At 36.1% G+C, this 20,979-nt stretch overlaps 1 protein-coding gene across 1 annotated transcript; it reads left to right on the plus strand.

Moving 5' to 3' along the window:
• The first annotated feature begins 859 nt into the window (after positions 1-859).
• On the plus strand, positions 860-19,650 carry LOC110464554 (von Willebrand factor D and EGF domain-containing protein-like). Its single transcript, XM_021519825.1, has 18 exons — positions 860-942; positions 1,382-1,671; positions 2,118-2,204; positions 2,774-2,880; positions 3,557-3,857; positions 4,704-4,789; positions 6,559-6,616; positions 7,737-7,955; positions 8,596-8,807; positions 9,509-9,827; positions 10,595-10,753; positions 11,028-11,220; positions 12,479-12,666; positions 13,308-13,568; positions 13,808-13,886; positions 15,472-15,574; positions 15,855-15,917; positions 16,035-19,650. The coding sequence occupies exons 2-18, from the start codon at positions 1,387-1,389 to the stop codon at positions 16,120-16,122; spliced, it is 2,808 nt and encodes a 935-aa protein (XP_021375500.1). The 5' UTR covers positions 860-942; positions 1,382-1,386; the 3' UTR covers positions 16,123-19,650.
• Positions 19,651-20,979: the final 1,329 nt, after the last annotated feature.

Consider the following 20,979-nt stretch of genomic DNA (forward strand, 5'->3'; position numbering starts at 1 on the left):
CTAAAACCACAACTGTGCCTACTACACCCACAACTGACCCAACCACAACCACAACTGAGCCTACTACAACCACAACTGAGCCAACTACAACCATAACTGAGCCAACTACAACCACAACTGTGCCGACTACAACCACAACTGAACCAACCACAACCACAACTGAGCCAACTACAACCACAACTGTGCCTACTACAACTACAACTGAACCAACCACAACCATAACTGAGCCAACTACAACCACAACTGAGCCTACTACAACCACAACTGAGCCTACTACAACCACAACTGTGCCTACTACAACCACAACTGAACCACCCACAACCACAACTGAGCCAACTACAACCACAACTGGGCCTACTACAACCACAACTGAACCAACCACAACCACAACTGAGCCAACTACAACCACAACTGCGCCGACTACCACCACAACTGAGCCGACTACAACCACAACTGAGCCAACCACAACCACAACTGAGCCGACTACAACCACCACAACTGTGCCTACTACAACTACAACTGAACCAACCACAACCATAACTGAGCCAACTACAACCACAACTGTGCCTACTACAACAACAACTGAACCAACCACAACCACAACTGAGCCGACTACAACCACAACTGAGCCGACTACAACCACCACAACTGAGCCGACTACAACCCCAACTGAGCCGACTACAACCCCAACTGAGCTTACTACAACCACAACTGAGCCAACTACAACCATAACTGAGCCCCCAACAACCCCAACTGAGCCAACTACAACCACAACTGAGCCGACAACAACCACCACAACTGAGCCGACTACAACCACCACAACTGAGCCGACTACAACCACCACAACTTTGCCGACTACAACTACAGCTGAGCCAACTACAACCACAACTGAGTCTACCACTACCACAACCGTTGAGCCAACAACATCTCCTACTGGCGGAGGTATGTAATAAACCCTTCTTTCAATATCTAATATAGCAAATGTTGGTTTGAACGTTACAAAAGTACCCCTTTTCGCCACATATTTGATATTAGTGCATTGATAATTTACAACGTAAGCGTACTGATGATTTTAATTCCGTTGTCGGAACTTTTTACTTACGAACGTTTAGTTATTCTAATATTTGATATCATTTTTTCTACAACTTGTATAAATAAAAAATGAATTAAATATTAACGTTTTGCTTTTTTATATTTAATCATCTATAAAAAATGCAGGTGTGTAATTAAAAGATACCATGGCCTTTCATTGCACGTTGCAGATTTTATTTGTACATTTATGGATGTTTTTACTAACAATTATCTCTTATTATCTACAGCGTCAGCTGAACAATCTCGTCGTTATTATAATCACTACACATATCCCATTGTGTTGTTGTAGATTTAATGGTCATAGCTATTGTTGCCACTAGACTGGAGGAGAGAACAGGGACTCCGCCCAATACAAACACCTCCATCGATTTCAAAATTTTTGAAATAAAATTTGAGTGTAGTGTAACATTTAGTGATGGTAGTGTGGATCCGGAAAACTTTCTTTTTGACGTCACGTGGTACATAAACGATACTGAGGTATTGGGAAGTTCTAGTACTAAGTTGACACACGCAGAAATAGCAACAACAGGACATCTACGGGAGGAAAACTGGCGAGGCTCGCAAACATTAGGTTTTCAGGTATAATGTAGATCCTAATAGCTTTATTGTTATAACTAATTCTTTATAACTGACAAAAAGATCTTAGAGAATGGAAACACTAAGAATATAATGAGAATGCTACCACTACTCAGTCACGTCCATAAAAGCTGTATTAATGTTTTCATGAGCCCGCACTTTAGAAAGTATTCTCTGCAGAGACTGCATTTTATTGTGCTACTGTTGTCAATATTTAGCGACGGTATTCTACTTTTGCGATCACTATAGATATACGTCGATGGCCTTTTGGACACCTAAGCTGCATTCCCGAATCTTTCGGTGGTGAAAAAACAAATTCTTCTAAGCAAATGCACATTCGTACTGAGAATCAAACTGAACCAAGCTGTCTATCATGCCCACTTTAATTCTATAGTAGCAGTAGAATCAGCGACATACTATCGTCTCAGCCACTTCCTCTGTTATTTCAGGTAAAATGTGGAATCGCACTCCGTTCCGATGTCAATGACCCACCAGGGTCTGTAACCTTTAGCGAGTTGTTTTATGCCGGAATTAAGGTAATACATTTTATTTTTCATATTAATGTAATAGGGAAAATATCAGGTCCTGGCAAATTTTATATACAATGCGTCTTTTACAGAAATGGCCCTTATGATGATTAAACTTAGTGATAGCAGGTGACGATAGTAAAATATCTTTATAAATCTAGCCCTGATAATGTTCATATTGCGTCTTTTAAAGATCTTGCCTTTTTAGTGTTTCTAATGTGCTTTATACATCTGGCCCTGATAATATTTTAATCTGGATTTCATAAATCTGGTCCGTGTACGTTTTGTAATGTATTTTATAGATTTGTCTTTTGTTATTTTGCGAAACAAATCAACTCTATTATGTGATATTCTTTTTACATATTGGATCGCAAATCACTACACGATTGATCTAAATGGCTATAGTTGCCTCTCATTATGAATATTCCTTATGCATTTGTTGCTTCTGTCTAAGGTATTATCCTGACAAGAAATAGTTCCAACGAATGTTCTTCTGACTTATTATGGCCAATGATAGAGCACTAATTGCCATGATAAGTATGAAATAATATTGTGTGTCCATTATTTTTTCATTACAGACAGATATGCTTGAATACGTGGTGACTGAAGATGACTCATTTGATATCCAAGTTAGACTAACCGTTCCTTTAGGCTGTTACTACCCAGCAAATGCGGCAGTAGGCGTGTACGTACAATGTATATACAAGACAAAAACACTGTCAGAAACAAATAAAATGGATTAAAGAAACATTGTAGAGGATTTATTTGATCTGTAATTACATCAAGGATATAAAAAATCATAATACAGTAAGAACATTTTATTTGGTTACCTCGTTAATGTGTTAATGTGTTAAACATAGCGTATTGTTCCATTGTATGTACAGAAGGTAAACACTATGAATGTGCAAAGTGGAAGCAGACAAAAAAGGTTTAATTTAAACATTAACTCGTTATTGTCAAAACCCCCGAATGGTTTCGCTAACGTTAAAGTCGGAGACATGTATATGTGTATGCAAAATGAATTGCTAACATTAGAGAGTTTCATTTTGGACACAATTTCAAAACAAAAATGCATAACTTACTCGAGATATACTCCTTACAAACACATCTAAACAATTGTTTTTCCTTTTCATTACTCATGTTTTAAAACACCATCAACATTATTATTTATGTTTTGAAACACCATAAACATTATTCATGTTTTGAAACACCATAAACATTACTCATGCTTTAAACGACCATAAACATAAGGCAGTGTAATATACCAATCAACGTTTCTAAACGAAATAATAGTTTTCTGAAAGGAAATATTTAGTTCTTTATGGAAAATAACTATGTCTAACTATTCTTTTACTTTGTAGAAAAAACGACATTATAGAAAACCAGTGTAAACTGACATTAAGGATCCAAACAAGTGTAGACAGTACCGATGTCAGTTGTTCTGCGGGTGGTCTCACAAACGAGCCAATCTCTTTTGGAGACAATGGCTGTGGTTTAGAATTTAACCATACAAACTGGGAAAATGCACAGGTTGTTCGTGTTTACGGAGCCTCGGACAACCAGGTTAATGTGGAGAATAGAACGGTAACTGTGCTTCTGAGAGCAGATACGGTCGTCACACACCATAACGCCTGGGATAGTGCTTCATCGCAAAATATTTCTGTAAGTATGCACTCTGGACAAATTATGCATGCTTTAGCTTTTCTCTCTTATATCTTAATTTGCATTCTCAAATACATTCCTTACCATGTTTATACACAATGTTCTTAATAATGTTACGTTTCACTTGACTGTTCAAGTGAAACTAGGTATACTATGCTAGCTCACATGAAGCTAGGTACAATGTACTAGACATTTTTTTCAGGTTGGTAAGTATGGATTAGAAGAAGTTCTTTTTACACAATCAATGCAATTTTTATTGGTTGTGAAAAAAGAACTTCTCATTATACAATGTACTAGGTTAAATTTGGTATAAAGAATTAACTCACGTGCAACTGGGTACAATGTACAAGATTTTGTGAAACTAGGTATAATGTACTGGCTTACGTAAAACTGTATGTTGGCTTACGAGAAACTATATACTACCTTACGTGGAACTAGGTACTTGCTGAAATAGAGGGAATAAAGTCAACATTATCTAATTACTGATGCTTTAATAGAGCAATACTACCTTTTTGTTGATTTAATATGCCATGCATAAAAGACGTTAGAAACACAAACCACTTATTAATGAATCTATCTTATTTTGCTAATATCATAGGATATTTTACCTAGGCGAAATAGCTCCCAATACATTCACACGCGTGCTTTAAAGATTCTTTGTTCCTGTTTTAAAATCATCCATTGTTCTATTTCTTTTCGTGCTGCGTATAATTAGCTCGTATAATTCCCGTACAAATAAGACGTTAATATGTCCCTTCGATCATTCATTCGTAAATTGTATTATGTTTCATATCATTATTTTATAATAAAATATCATGCCAATAATACTTGCTTGCTGGTTTACAGGTGACCGTTGTTGACGCAGACATTCGGGTTATATCCAGTATTTGTGAAAGCTATAATGATCCTCACATGAGAACGTTTGATGGCAGGTATGTGATTTCCCTATGTAATCATAACGTACTCAGGCGATTGATTTCCCTATTTAATCATTACGTACTCAGGTGATTGGGTTCGCTTTAAAGAAACCAGTTAATCAGTTGTTTTGTGTGAATACACTGTGGTATATTTTGTCATTTTGTGTTGACGCTGTAGTATATGCTGTCATTTTGTGTTGACGCTGTAGTATATGTTGTCATTTTGTGTTGACGCTTTGGTATATCGTGTCGTTGTGGTTGGACACTGTGGTTTATTTTGTCGTTGTGTGATGCCGTTGTGGTATGGTTTGCATGGTGTTTTGACATTGAGGTATAGTTAGCCATTGTGTGGTGACGCTAGGGAATATCTCGTCGTTCTATTTTGACATTGTAGTACGTTTCGCCATGGAGTGTTGACGCTGTGGTATATATATCTTGATGTGTATTGACGTTGTGGTATATTTAGGGGATAGTACGTTGTTGTGAGTGGCTATACTGGCTATTAGAACATGAAATTTGGTTTGAATTCGAGACCGATAGGTCCCTTCGATCATGTTCTAATCGCCAGTATAGACAAGAAAAACAACGTACTATCCCCATTCCAACACACCCTGACACATATACTACACTAATATGTTTAGAAACATTGTATTTCCTTGTTACAAGTACGTAGTAAAGTACTTTGGTGACCTGTGTTGGCGACGTGTCATTCAACAGCGCACTGACCAATCAGAAAGAAGCTTTCAAAAGTCGGTCATTTGGCCCGGACCATACAGACGAACGCTCCATCTGTATGTTGACAAGGCGGAATATTTGGATTGTTCATGAACGTCCTATTACCAGTTTCTACGACACGTTTGGATTAATATTGACCAAATTCTTACATTTACATGTCAGTATGCATGCCAATCTGTGCGTATCGACAAAATCGGTGATTAGGATTGTTTAGATTGTGAAGAGTTGTGTGCAAAATTCATACGAAAATGCGAAATGTTTCATTTGATTTCGGATCTAACTGGATGCCTTCACACGGATCGAAACGAACGTTTCAGAAATAAATGGAAGTAAGAACAAGGAATGTGTAATCTTTATTTTTTAATTTATTCAACAAATACATTTCATCGGTCCTTTGTTCTGTTGCCAGCTAGATTTATCAACAGGATTTTGCTCAGAAGCGAGCTTGACGCTTTGTTGTTTTGATTAGAAACTTGGCGTGGCTTAAATTCGATGGGAGGAGCTTAACACGATTGATCATGATTCTATCGTAGATTAGAACATGGTCCGTATCCATTGAAACTATGCGTTGCAAACGAATCGTGTTATAATTCATCGTTATGTGTTAAAGATGTGGTATATTTTTCCGTTGTGTGTTGACGCTGTGGTATATTTTGTCATCGGCGATTGACGTTGAGATATATTTTGTCGTTGTGTGTTAAGGATGTGGTTTATTGTGTCGTTGTGTGTTGACGCTGTGGTATATTTTGTCAATGTGTTTTAACATTGTGATATGTTTTGTACGTGTATCAAAGTATCAGGTGACGAGTTTTCAGAATGACTCTTGGTTCTTCTTTACGGAATCTGAAAGTTATAGTAAAGACACTTTCACAACAAGACTTTTGTTATTGTCCTGTGGTAAAGGTGTATATTTGTTTTTATTTTGTTGTAATGGAAACGTTTAAAAGATGCTGTATGTGTGTGTGTGTGTGGGNATGAAATTATGACATATCATATTCTGTTGGCATACAATGAAGATTTTATTAGGTTAAGTTCAATTTTTCTTTCAGATCCTGGGAAAATCAGCGTCTAGGCGAATTTGTGGTATTCCACAACAAAGATTATTGGGTGAAATATTTTCGTTTATTCTTTTTCTATCAATTGTATTTTGCGATGAATTTGGAATCTAAATTAAGCATTAAATTACAAGCTTATCCCTAAGTTATTTTCTGGTTATTCTGTTTATCGCATTGGTTACGTTACCTTTTGCTTATGGTGGATGCATAAATATAACCGCATACTTCTAAGCCAGTTTAAATAAAACTTAAATATTTTTTATAGTGGATGGGACGAGAGAAAAATCATAAAAAACATTATTTGGTATCATACAAGAGTTGCGTTTCACCCCAGTTTGTTGGAAATAAGATACAAATATGTATGTTCTAAATCTAAAAGAGACAGCAAGGATCAACTTGAATGACACTCACTTACCAGTTGCTGTTTAGACACAGTATATATTAGGTTCCTTTGAAAGCAATTTAAACAACGATAATTTCAAAATTCAGACTAACCCTAATAAAAAACAAAACATACTCATTTAACAAAAGTACATTTCTCGATCCTTATGTTTTTGTATTTATTCAATTCATTGATGACTCAACCGATTCGTTTTAATATAAATCTGGTGTAAAACATATTAGTACAGAGTGCCTTAAATCGATTGGGTCAGTGGATTAGTCCTTGTATATCAATTGTTGGCTTACCGTTAATTGCCATCCTTTACACTTGGGTTTTATTCATAGCACAAGCGCTGCATTTGAAAGGAATAATGAGAAATATATCAGAGTGATAAGTCAAATTCAATATACTTTCATAGAAAGCATGTATATCGTGACAACCACGAATTGTTGTATAAGTACACGTGATGATGCACTTGACATGTATAATCGACCTTTATGCAGTTAAAATGTGCGTATTAGGGATACAGAAAGTTCTGCCCAATTTTACCTGAGTGTAGGAAGGTAGATGGTATCCCTGGATACGGACGAGGGAATTAGTATGCAAGGATGTGATAGTTTTAGGAATAACACACGTCTGATAGAGGACTCGCTGGTGAGAGTAATCAGGAAAAAGGCGGAGATATAGTAAAAATAACTATTATTACCTTTATACAATTTAAATAAATATATGTATATTGCATCAGCTATGTTGCTATGACTAAACTCCCATTGTGTTTTTGTATATTCAGGTACATGCTATGTACCAGACCTGTGTGAATGGTGTACCTGGAGCCACATGTAACTGTGGAGTAGCTATAAGGAACAACAACGCACTCTTTGTTGCGAATTTTTGTGATGCCATAATCGGATGGTCTGTTAGCGACGGAGTCAGTTCAAACCAATACATAGAGGGGACGTTTTGTGACGATGCACCCATGAAGATAGACAATGACGGGAATACATATACGGTATTTAGTTTATGTCTTTTAAATGATTTCAGACAAAGCAAATAGCAAAGGTAGGACTGACACTGGATATTTGATACAGTGTAAAACATACGTAAGTGTTTCACCTTATTTCTAACAAAGATTGCGCAATTGTATTTTTTGATGAAACATGATTAGCACCGTTTCAATAAATAAAACAGGTAATGCTTTTAATCATCTGTAATGACGTCACGACACCACGTTAGAGTTATACATTGTTTGTATAGCAATAATGATGGACAGATGTAACGTACTGTACAGTGCGAACAGATGTTGTGAAATAATATATAACTACTAATGTGTTGACAAATCATATGTGTTGAAGCTGTCATTAAGTAACGTTATATATTTATCATATGAACACTTAGCACGCTTACTTTTTCTTGTCATCTTTTGGTGAAATGTAAGATTGATTTTTTTTAAACAAAATATTTAAGTTCATATAACATCAATTTCTAAAATACTCAAGACGGTCGATATTATTTCTAGCGGAAAAAGAAGCTATAATATTTATATGCTATATGTCAGTTTTATTTTATCCCAATCCATCGGTTATGTGAATATAATTACATATATAACATATCTTGTTAATTGTCTAAGTATTTTACCTATTGTATTTAAGGTAAAACTCCCGACAGGAACACAGATATCCTTCCATCACGTGACTGAAAACAATATCACGTTGATTGGTGGAATAGTCATCAAGCCCTCTCTCGCTGATTGGCAAATGTCCTCGGGACTATGTGGGTACCTGGACGGGAACATGAATAACGATTTCAGGACTAAAGATGGTGGAACAACAGGTGACGAGAAGACATTTGCTCTGGATTGGAAGTGAGTTAACAGTATGAATGCAGTAACCCAAAACTTTTTTGCTGCAGTTTCATTTTCGCTTTGTTGCGCCCTTCGTGATGGGGGCGTACTTATCGTTACAGCGAAACCCCACAAACAACATAAGTATATAGTAATTAAATGTGAAGGCGAAATAAAAACTGGGCAAATATTGATATTTCTTGCGAAAGGTGAAAGTTTGACTGGGGTATAATTTCCCGGTATACAATAATGATTAGAAGTCGTGTTTATCTAGACCGGATCGATTTAATAATTCGCTCCGCAGAAACAATTAGCATACGACTACAACGATTTTAACGGCTGTGGTGCACATAAGTAAGACTATCGTCCGTCTATAAATAGATATTAAAGTTATACAAAGAATATGAATTCTTTATGTCAGAATACAGTATTCTTTGTCACAATTGTGAAATCGATTTGACACTCAATGTCTTTTTTATACGTATGACTAAAATATATTCACATTCTCTAATGGCTGTACAAAGTATCTTCTTTTTGAAATTCAAACACAAGTAAAATCAATGTAAATGATCGGAAATGTGCGTTTCTGTTCATCGAATTTCATCAACTGGCGCCGAAAAGTTGTAGTGGCACAATACAAGATAAAAGGAAAAAATATACCTTAACATAGTAAAAGTTAAATTATCACTTGAGTTACAAGTTGGATTATCTCTTTGTTTCAGAATAACAGAAGCAACCGGTGACGTGTCACTGTTTGGTGACATCACGTTACCAGATCAGAGTACAACATTACCCAGATATTGTAAGTGTAGAGGCAATGAGAGACATGGTGTCACTTCTGCAGAGTGTAACATCAACACTGCGACAACCCTGTGCTCGGGTTCCGGATCTGCCCGCTTTTTTAAAACCTGCGCCGAACCTTCGCGACGGAAACGGTCAGCATCTGAGCCTCAACTACGACACAAACGAGCATCAGGGGGAGGCGAAGCAGTGCCCAAATTTCCTGTAGTTCTCGATAGTGACGCTGACTCGGATCCGACGGTAATATATTCAATTCCATTCTTATATCCTCTTCCATACCATTTTGATAGAATTATAGGCCGTGCTTCAAGCTTGTAAATTTAATTTATATTACGTTGTTCCAGTCTGCTGAGTCATGCCTCAGCTAAACATATTTTCATATAGTCTGCCTTCCTAAAATGCAGTGATAAATGCGTGAAAGATTTCGTATATTCTGCACGATATCATATAAAATGTATATACTGACGTTAACATTGTCCGCCTGTCTGTTCATTCGTATTCGGTCTATAAATTCTAAACATCTGGATTTTTCTTGTTAAATAAAACTTTACTATACATAAAGGCCTGTCACGAACCACGTAAAGAGTCTTTGAATAGCTGATACATTTTCTGTGAAGCGTCATAAATACATCATGACCAGACAATCAGCCTCGTACTTATCAGAGGTACGTAGCACGAAGGTCAATGTCGCAACAAGGTGTCAGAGACCGAGTTATGCAAATGTCTCTGTTAGTAGTTAGTTTTAAAGCTTCAAACTTCGTCGATGAAGTTATCACGTTTAAAATATATGGTACAGACATTACCTCATGACCAGATATCTTACATTTTAAGTGGTTGCAGTTTGTGCAAAGTGTTGTGCCTAAGGTTACATTGCTCGTTAAAAAGGTTGGTGCGTGTCGCAAAATGTGTTTCAATGGAACTCATTGATTGCAAGATCTTGGATTGTTTTGGAAAGAAAAGGTTCTTATATATATATAAAGTTTTCCCAATATATATATTTTTATCAGCCTTTGTCTTGGAGGAATGGATGGGATGAATCAACAGCGAAAGTAGCTTGCACACAATTTCTACAGGATCAGAAGTTTTTGCAGAAATGTGAAGAAGTACTAGAGAACATGGCAAATGAGACAGCGAAGGGGATCAAGTCCTGCGTTAAAGACATCAAGGTATTTGTTAATGATGATTTACTTTGCTTTCGTATAATGATGTATGAAAACTCAATTACTGTAAGAAAACAAAGAACGATGTTTCACTACTACAATTAACGATATTATAACTGTAAAATAATGTAACATCTAGGCAGCAGACAATATCATTTTCGCAAAATTTAACTATATAGGTTTGTGTGTATATGTGTTTAAATGTCTTTACGTGTAAACAAACGTGCATCGATGGTAAGGAATGAAGGTCATATGGTTATGAATGGTTTTAATGTTCCAGCTCATAGGAGACAGCAGATTTATGCAGTCAACGGCTGATACGTTGGCCGAAAATTGTCGGTTGACAGCAGTTAAACTAGAAAACCTTACCAAGACTCCATCTCCTGCTGGTACACCAGGAAAAACATTGCTAGACGAAATGTTGGACCTCGATTGTAGGAATAACTGCTCTGGAAATGGAATCTGTACAAATCGTCAGTCTTTTTGTTTTTTTCAGAAGCAAAAATAACACTTACCTGTAAAAAACCGTTATTTCTCACATGATATTGTTTGGATACATTTATTGCAAATATACAGTTGTGGGATCGCACAACGTTACACGATGTGCGGTGTGCGCACGATGTGTGCACGGTGTGTGAACGATGTGTGCACGATGTGCGAACGATAAAAATCTGGGCAATCAAATCTTGCGCACATTTGTGTGCACGATGGACGAATGTTGTGCGATAACAATCGTGGTTGGTGTAAATTGAGGAATGCCTTAACGATATAAACGGTTTCGTGTTTAAACATATAAACCTTGATTTTTACGTATGTTTCTATATTATACCTACACCTATAAACTTATCATTATATCTATACTTTCTTAAATTTAGAAATTGTGTTTTTGGTATTTTTTAAACGACCTTAATCGACACCTGTGAAATCACAACACAGTCCCGTATACAGGTAAACATAGCCACTAGCCGTCTACATGTACCTGGACGGTAGTTTTCCCCCGCCCGGGGCGCTTACGTATTTCGTCGGGTAAGGCCAGGGGTGTGAAAACACAGGTGAAGGGGAGCTATAGGCAAACCGAATGCAAATAACAAATACTAAACGTCCAGCTGTGTTTTCATTACGGTCATACGGTATCGCATATCAGCTCTATGTGTCAGGTACAGGCCAGGTCAAACCCCGGTAACTCATCAAATTGTTAATTACATATTCTGTTACCTTGGCGCGAAACCCATTCTTGACAGTCTAACGGTCACTGTAATGCTGTGTTACACGCATTGTACAACTGTACATAATCTTCATTACTGTGATGAGATATTACAATAATACATACAGTTTTCATTATTGCATACGAGCTTTCCGTATTTTTTTCATTCCGTAATATTGATCTACAAATTTTACCCAATCGCACAGTTGTGCGGAGAGAAGCGCACAACGGGGCGAACGATTGTTAAATCGCACAGTTGTGCGCACCATGTGTGGACGATGTGCGGACGGTGTGTGAACGATGTATGCACGGTGTGCGCACGCTATTTTTGGTACGTTGTGCGGTCACACAACTGTACATGCATGATTTGTATAACTTATTCCATTCTGTCAGACTTAAACAACTTCAATTATGTATTAATGTACTTATTGATACAAAATATTTTTATTTAAATCCAAGCTTTTCTGTGTTCGATTAGTTAGAAAAGCAATGCATTTTTTGTTTTAAAAGTTGATTTGCTCTAACAGGAAGATGTGAATGTACTGGCGACTTTGAGGGTAGTGACTGTTCCATCAAGCGATCATTACCTCCTATCGTTTCGTCAAAGACAAACCCAGGACTGTGTCAGCGTGATGTGTACACTTGTAACACCTTCTACGTCTCAGGGTCAAACTTTGCACGTGAAAATGTCACCTGTAGGGCCGTTCATTTCACAGTGAGTTTATGTTGTAAAGTGTGTCAATTCACCAAAATATTTTCCCTTTTCTCCGGAAAGATAACATTTAATTTGTTTGCCCGAACATTTTTATTTTTTATTTGTTTGTTGTTTTAGATTAACTATTCAGATTGACACATTACGAGACTGTAATGCAAAAGAGCATGTTTTGCGCTTTTTCGAAGGATACATTTCTTATGTACATGTAGACAAACAAAAAAGAGAATGTCATCCTTCAAACGTTGTGTTAATGCTGAAAACTGACTTCTGTCCATTTTACAATTACTGATCTGAATTGTCAGAGATGTATGTATCATAACCAAAACGGTGTTAATATGTAACGTTTCGATGACTAGTACGGTTTGTATTCTGTCACTGTCAAAATAAAGGTGTAAAATATATACGAGTTGTATAATTACAGCGTAGCCGAATCGTCATCGATTTGTGGACAACTCGTACATATTTTAAACCTGTGAGTACATACGCTTCACTGGTCATTTTATTTATGAAGCTGACAGAGAACATACCGTACTAGTCATCGAAACGTCACATATATTAAACACCTTTTCACAATACATACATACCAACATAAAGAAAATGTTTAGAAAAATATACTGATCTGAATATCTTCACTATTTCAGATAGACTCAACCACACATCATCTGACGTCAAAGAACGAGACATTTCCGGCCGTACCGATGTCCGGCGGAATAGGATGTTCCTGTTCTCTACCACAGTCTCGACGGAAGAGGCGATCTGCGCATGCCAGTGCTGTTCTAGCAAATGGATTTTTCCTTGGCGTTTCGAATGACGGCGTTGCGTTCAGTGATAACCTGGTGGTGATCGTTTACGACTCAACATGTTATACCTGTAACACGACGTCAATCTCGTGTATTGTAAAGGTATGTAAAGATACAGAGACGTGAACATTTGATCAACATTAGAAACAGCCTAATTACAAAAAAAAAGTTATACTAATTTTAACGTATATACTATTGATACCTATGGTACAGTATGTGCTTTGTTTTGGAAATTGCATGATTCAAATTAGGACGTTTATGAATATTTGAAATATAATAAAAAAACAAATAGGAAGTTTAAGATATTTATTTATTTATTTATTTTTCTATTATAAATATAGAGTTCGTGTCAGTCTACAACTACTGATTTACCTACAATACCAACGACCATATTGGAGGACGTCCCACACCTGCAACACGGTATTTTATTATTTTTAGTTTTCTCAATTCGTTTAAGTCATCTCTTAGGCAAGCGTCGTCTGTAGCAGTCATAACCTCTTTTTATTCGGATCTCTTCAGACGTAATTTCAATATAAAAGATTCAGAACCAAAACCTACATGGTGAGCAAAAGATGAAATACTCACGCCCGCACCTACAATCAACCAGTTCAAGCCGTCTGCGTGGAAATTCACAAGCCTTACCACTATAGACAGCAACACATAAATATGTGGTTTGTTCTACTTATCACAATTGATATAAGCTATTTCCACTCACCAGAAAAGAAAAGAATCTGCAGACCGGTATAACGTTTGTAAACATTGACTCGGCCATTGCCCATTTCCTATTTGTCAGTTCACAGTAACGTAGAGAGTAACGGGTTCATAAGCAATATTCATGTTGTTAGTTTACTACATGGAAATAAATAGCGACTCTGTTGCTTTGTCGAACATCATGAATAAACATTTACTTACAATGACATAGACCCAAGATGAACGGCATTATTTTCATTGATTTTAAGGGAGTGGCCATGACAAACGCCTGTTTCTTATCCATTTTTTTAAATTGGCATTTATTATGTTTTTCTCAAAAGGTTTTTCCTCAGTTTATTTTGTTGCATTTCGTACGGATTTTGAGTGTGGATTTTGTTTGTATGTGTACACAATGAGCCTAATACCTTATCAACTTTTAAGTTTTGATTTTGTCCTGTTGTGTTGACAATATTATGAATTTTGCATTTAATTTGAGTTTGGACTCCTCTGTCCTTGTATGTTGACAATGTCTTACATTTTGTATTGATTTTGAGGTTGGATTGTATCGTTGCACCTTCACAGTATTGTACATCTTGCTTTTACTTTGAGCTTTGACTCTGTCCTTGGGTTTTGAAAATATGGTAGACTTTGTATACATTGATTTCAAGTTTGGATTTTTTTCTAGTACAATTTGCATCGAATGTAAGCTTTGATTTTGTCCTTGTGTGTTATCGATGTGGTAATTGTTTTTTAATTTAACTTCACAAATGTGAATGCAATCAATGCATTGGGGCTGTGGATGTTTCTGTTCGAAACAATTTTTTGAAGTTACCTCAGATGTTGGTAGCTCTCCAAATGCCCACTGCAGTTGTCTGAAATTAGTAATTGAATTGAAGTAAACACCTCATAACAAAATGGCTTGCTATTCCTATCTTTCCTATCTACCTGCTTTATACTTAGGCATACGTCCTCAAATGACCCTGGTGAGGACGTTAAACCCCAAATAAATAAACGATTGCTACATTATTTTCAGACAGCTTCTGTTTTGATATGTGATAGACATTTAACTCTATGATAGCTGTATTGTATAAAGACCAGCTACAATTTTTTGAAATAAGTAATGTTACGATTTTAATCAGTACTTTCGATCTGATTTAACCTCCATCCGTTCATTGGTTAGAGTTTATGATCATAAGGCATAACGTAAAGTACGTACACAATAAAGAGTGAAACGTAAATATATTCTACATTGAAGTGATACACGTGCTCTGGAAAACAATTAGATGTGTTTATTTTATATGCATGTCCTTTGAAGGTAATTGGAACACTGGATTAATAGTCAGCGCGGTCATCGGTGGAATAGGAGGTATCGCTGTGGTGTTGGTGCTGACCAAATTCGTCCTAACTTACAAGAAATCGTACGTATATGTACAACATACATGAATGAAATCAAAGAACAAAACGTGAAACATGGGATACTTGCTTGGTGGAGTCTGTTTATCATAGACCATTTTAATATTGATATCCTAAGTACATTTTTTTTAGTAATCGAAAAATAGAAAAATCGAAACAAAAATGAGTTTCGGTTATTTTAAGAACATTAATTGTCTTGCTCAAAATAAACGTCACCAAAAGGGTCGATATATCAATAGAACACTTATAAATCGATTATCTATTTCTAAACCAATTTTGTTTCAGTGCCGCGGCAAAAAAGGAGAAGCAATATTCAGATACACGGGAGGATGAGGATAACTACTACAGGCGATACACCTATTGGGAGCATAGCAGAGCTTATCCGAGCTTCGGACGTTCCCCTGGATCCAGTCGTATACAGACCCGGCTTTATTAATGACTACAGCTGTGTGATAACTACTACAGGCGAAACACCTATTGGGAGCATAGCAGAGGTTATCCGAGCTTCGGACGTTCCCCTGGATCCAGTCGTATACAGACCCGGCTTTATTAATGACTACAGCTGTGTGATAACTACTACAGGCGAAACACCTATTGGGAGCATAGCAGAGGTTATCCGAGCTTCGGACGTTCCCCTGGATCCAGTCGTATACAGACCCGGCTTTATTAATGACTACAGCTGTGTGATAACTACTACAGGCGAAACACCTATTGGGAGCATAGCAGAGGTTATCCGAGCTTCGGACGTTCCCCTGGATCCAGTCGTATACAGACCCGGCTTTATTAATGACTACAGCTGTGTGATAACTACTACAGGCGAAACACCTATTGGGAGCATAGCAGAGGTTATCCGAGCTTCGGACGTTCCCCTGGATCCAGTCGTATACAGACCCGGCTTTATTAATGACTACAGCTGTGTGATAACTATGAGACTTGGTTGGCTAGCTTCATTTGACTTTTTGTAGTACTGTATAAGTGGAAACTCCGTAATGCATAAATACTTAGGTTTTTTCGCGTTGTGTAAATTAGCGCGAAAATATTCACACGCAAATAAACTTTGAAAGATTTTCCATATTCTTGATGAATGGAATAGATATATTTCAGAATTGTTGCAAATGCAAAAAATTCAATACTGCGATCACTTTAAAGAGTCACCAAGGGAACATTTGCAACGCAAACATGTACACTTTTGCAGTATTTGGAGTTTAGACTCAACATAATTAAGAAATCCCTTTGTTTCAATAAATGTTATTGTATGTTGTACATATCAGTTTTTGAATCGTATCGTTCTATAACATGTCAATAACATAAAGAGTGCACGTACACTCTGTTAATCATTGAAAGTTTCAATTCATAATTGTTATCCCAAGTTGCTTATGTTCGTACCTTCATATTATTAATAACAAATTGGAATAATAAGATACATTTCCAATAAAGAGTTTAGTTAAATACAACAATTCAGCTTTTCTTTGAATACAACAATTCAGCGTTTCATTAAATACAACAATTCAGGGCTGCGATTAATTTCGGCGTTTTTTAATAGAATTTAAAATCCCAATGCTTATATGAAAAATGAACACCGCAACTTGATGATATTCTTTGCTGATTTTGATGTCACTAACATATCCAATGATTGACTATATCTACTTAACAATTTGCCAAAGGAATAGCGACATTCTACGCATTTCATCAAATGCTCACATTTATATCAAGTTCCATATCTATAAATGTCATTATATATTTGCATGTTAATATTGATAATACATTAGATATACACTGACAGTGCAATGCATATATTTTTCCCGTGTTAAGAAGTAGCGAGGAGTTTCACGGGTTGGTTTCGTTTGTCTGTTCACCGAAGTAGATATTAAGTATTTAAGGAGTCTTTAGCCTCACCCTCTTTGGTGAGGTTAGGGTGAAGATGGTTGGGCATTATAATAATGATAGATGAAGGAGGGTTAGGATGGTGAGGCATTATAGTAATGATAGATGAAGGAGGATGAGGATGGTGAGGCATTATAGTAATGATAGATGAAGGAGGGTGAGGTTAGTCATGATTGTGAGGCACTTTATTGAAGACAGATTAAGGAGGGTGAGCTCATGTAGGATAACGTACCTGAACTGACAAGGTCAAAGGTTAAAGCTATTAGACATATTTTTGTACAGAGAAAAATATGTTTCTGTGTTATCTTATGTAGGAACTTGTCTATTTTACAAATAAGACGCTACCTAGACAACAGTCTGTGTGTAAAATCCACGAACCTTTATGTGGCATTTAAATAAAGGAACTCTCTTACAGTTTTCATTATCATCTGTAGCACTCTCTACTGATTAGTAGCAGATTATATATGTATTTCCATTTAAGTGACAACCTCGAGTCTACATTTTTTTCACATCCAATTAGACAACTATCCATCCAGATAATCACTGCCAGTCTAAATGTTTTCTTAGTGTAGTAAAGCAAGATAGTATGTGAATAACCACACCAACTCCTCAGATATGAAAACCAGCCATTTATTTGTTAATCATGCATTATTTCGCTGTAACATGAACATTGTAAGGCCTACACGGTGTATACATTTCAAAACATCTGATCTATAGCATAATTTAAATGACCATACTAGATATATATAATCTCTTTCATTTATTCATGTATTTTCTAATATAAAAGAGTTATTGTGGTGTATACATTCCAAAATTTGTAATATTCTAGCGTTATCTTTTTTTTTAATAGCATATAACCAAAAAAATGTTTCTAGTTTATCACATAATGGTCACATGCTCAGACTCACCTCCAAAATAATTTAGTATTTGCTGACCAAGTGTCAGAATAAGTGACCTAACACTGACCAATCAACAACGCTAGAGGTGAAATGTCTCCCTCAAAACAGGAGAATAAAACTAGTTTGCTGAATCATGTACTTTAATTAATCTCGTGTAAGGTTGTTCTTATTTGTCAGGTGAAATAGAGAACATTCATTCAATTGAAATATAAATAGCATCACGGAGTACGATTTCTAGTGATTAATATGTTTGATAAAGGAAATGTACATCGATTCTGTGAAAAAACTGAAGATGAAATTGATTACAAATTAACTATAAAAACTCCAGAGAGTGAAAATAAAGTACAAGTTAAATTATCATTCAACAGAGAAACGCAGAGGTTAAACATATGCACAAAAATATTGGAGCCAGTGCAGATAATTGATCCCGAACCGAGAGAGTTTATAGACTTGGAAACGGTTGAAGTTAAAAGCATGATTTGATGTACCAAAATATAGTGTTTGTTGCCTTAATTAACTTATACACCATTACCGCAATGTTTCTTAAAAGACAATCAAATTCAAAACGAAGGTCTTAGAGGTATTTTTTATTGTATATCAACACATATACAAACATATACATATATATATAATCTTCTAACAAATGAATTAACCATTGTTAAAATATTTAGTTATTTAAAATATCAAAAATATAACATGAATTCTTCTTAACTCTCGACTTTGTTGTGTTCAATCAGATCTTGTTTAAATAAAATTCTTTAAAGGTAAAAATGAGGCTTTGCTTTATCATCTGATGTACAATTCATAAAGATACATTGAAAACATGTAATCGGTTGTTGTATAATTTTAGAGTTATGTTTTGCAATACAAGACATACAGCTACATGTATGTCTACTATTAATGTGACGTAAACTTTACTACTCCATCATTGCTTTATATAAATTATAATTAAATAATTACATTGTAAAAGGAATACATAAAGTGATATGAGGCTTTTTTCCTGATGTACAATACATAGAGATACATAGTTATTGAAATGAATAATGAACTATGACATAATGTTATTGGTTAAATTTCGAACTAATTGGAGTAGTTTTGTACATAATAAATCATTTCTAACATTTACAAAATATCTATTATTAAAGTCGTGTAAGCTTTACAACACCGTCTTTGTTTTGTAATGGCCGAAGGCATAGCTATCGCAAAAATTGGGAAGAATCTAGCGCTTGTCATCAAAAGCACATAACCCAGATTTGTTGATGTTGTACACGTACATGCATAAATGATGTCTATCGCTCCTAATGGAGTGCATTTTGCACATTTTGTTTTTGTTTGTCAAAGAGACATTCTTTGTACATCTCATGATGCAAGTCGCGCTTGATGGTAGCGTTGGCAATGCCTGTAGCCACTTGCTTTTCTTTGAACGAATTCGTAGTGATTCTCATATTTTCCAAAGTAAAAGTTTGCGGGACGGCTGTTGAAAATTAAACATTTTAGCGCGGAGTCCTACAAATTCTGCGATAGGCTTGCCTGCGGTTTCGTCTTTAAAAAGTCCAGGTATATTTTTTGTTGGTCGAATCGTAACAGAAGTGTTCTATTGGATAATCAGACAAGTCAAATAGGTGTCTATCCACATAGATATCGTCACAAAACACGTGTCCAAAAACTGTCAGTGTCAGTGAATAATAACTTTATCACGGCCCATATTTCGGTTTGAGATATTTGTAGTAAAACTCGGACATGATACATTTTGATAAATCTAAGATTGCTTGACCAACATACACGGGTTTGTTTAAAATTAACTTTACTTTGGCGTTTTTTTCACCCGTCAACTCCTCATTGAAAATGGCAAATCTTTGAAAAGAAGGTTTTGCGCAATACTTTTTTAGTTTTTGTTGTCGTATGGGCAAGTTTAAAATCTACCCTGTTACGGACCTTCTCCATGGTTTTGCCAAATACAAAGTTGTTAATCAGTTTTAAAAAATCCTTCTGGAAATCGTTTGTTACCAGTTTCCGCCATCGAGTATTGGCCTCTATGTATTTCTTCAACCATGGAACTTTTGTACCTGTCATGCCTAGATCTAGATAGAGTTGTAAGTTTCTATAGTGACATATGTATTTTATTTTGTTGTTTAGGTTGGGGATCAACTTTTCTGTTTTTAAGCGGCCATCTAGCTTCGAATCCGTAAGCTTATCGCTCGGATGTAGCTCTCTCCGCAGTGCTTTGCTTGTGGGAGATTACTCTTCGTCCGAGACAATTTTGGGGATGTAGGGATTGTTGGCTTTTGCGTACTTATTAGAAACAATCGAAATACCACCGCAAACTTCGTTTTCAAAGAACAGTGAGTCTGTGAGTAATTCTAAGCAGACACCCGCCATTTGCAAGGCTGGCTGCCTGCCATGCCAGTACGGGGGCGGTGTAAAAGTGATCGACGTATAGTGCGTAGTAATTTAGACACATGATTCGAAAATTTTCAAACACCTCGGCTAAGAGCAACGCTTCCGTTTTAAGATAGAGATCGTGATATTGACCTAAATTCTGAATGTTTAATATTTTCCAAACGACTTGCGCATGATCGTAGACTTTTTGTGAAATGTGAGATTTACTCAACTGACTGTAGATGAAT

This window comes from Mizuhopecten yessoensis, unplaced genomic scaffold (assembly GCF_002113885.1).
Source record: "Mizuhopecten yessoensis strain PY_sf001 unplaced genomic scaffold, ASM211388v2 scaffold11009, whole genome shotgun sequence".
Taxonomy (NCBI): domain Eukaryota; kingdom Metazoa; phylum Mollusca; class Bivalvia; order Pectinida; family Pectinidae; genus Mizuhopecten; species Mizuhopecten yessoensis.

Bases quoted from the DNA above. Each gene is read 5' to 3' on its own strand.
- LOC110464554 (XM_021519825.1), top strand. From the start codon at position 1,387: ATGGTCATAGCTATTGTTGCCACTAGACTGGAGGAGAGAACAGGGACT. The intron at 1,672-2,117 runs GTATAATGTAGA...CTGTTATTTCAG, and splicing joins CGCAAACATTAGGTTTTCAG to GTAAAATGTGGAATCGCACT. The intron at 8,808-9,508 runs GTGAGTTAACAG...TCTTTGTTTCAG, and splicing joins ACATTTGCTCTGGATTGGAA to AATAACAGAAGCAACCGGTG.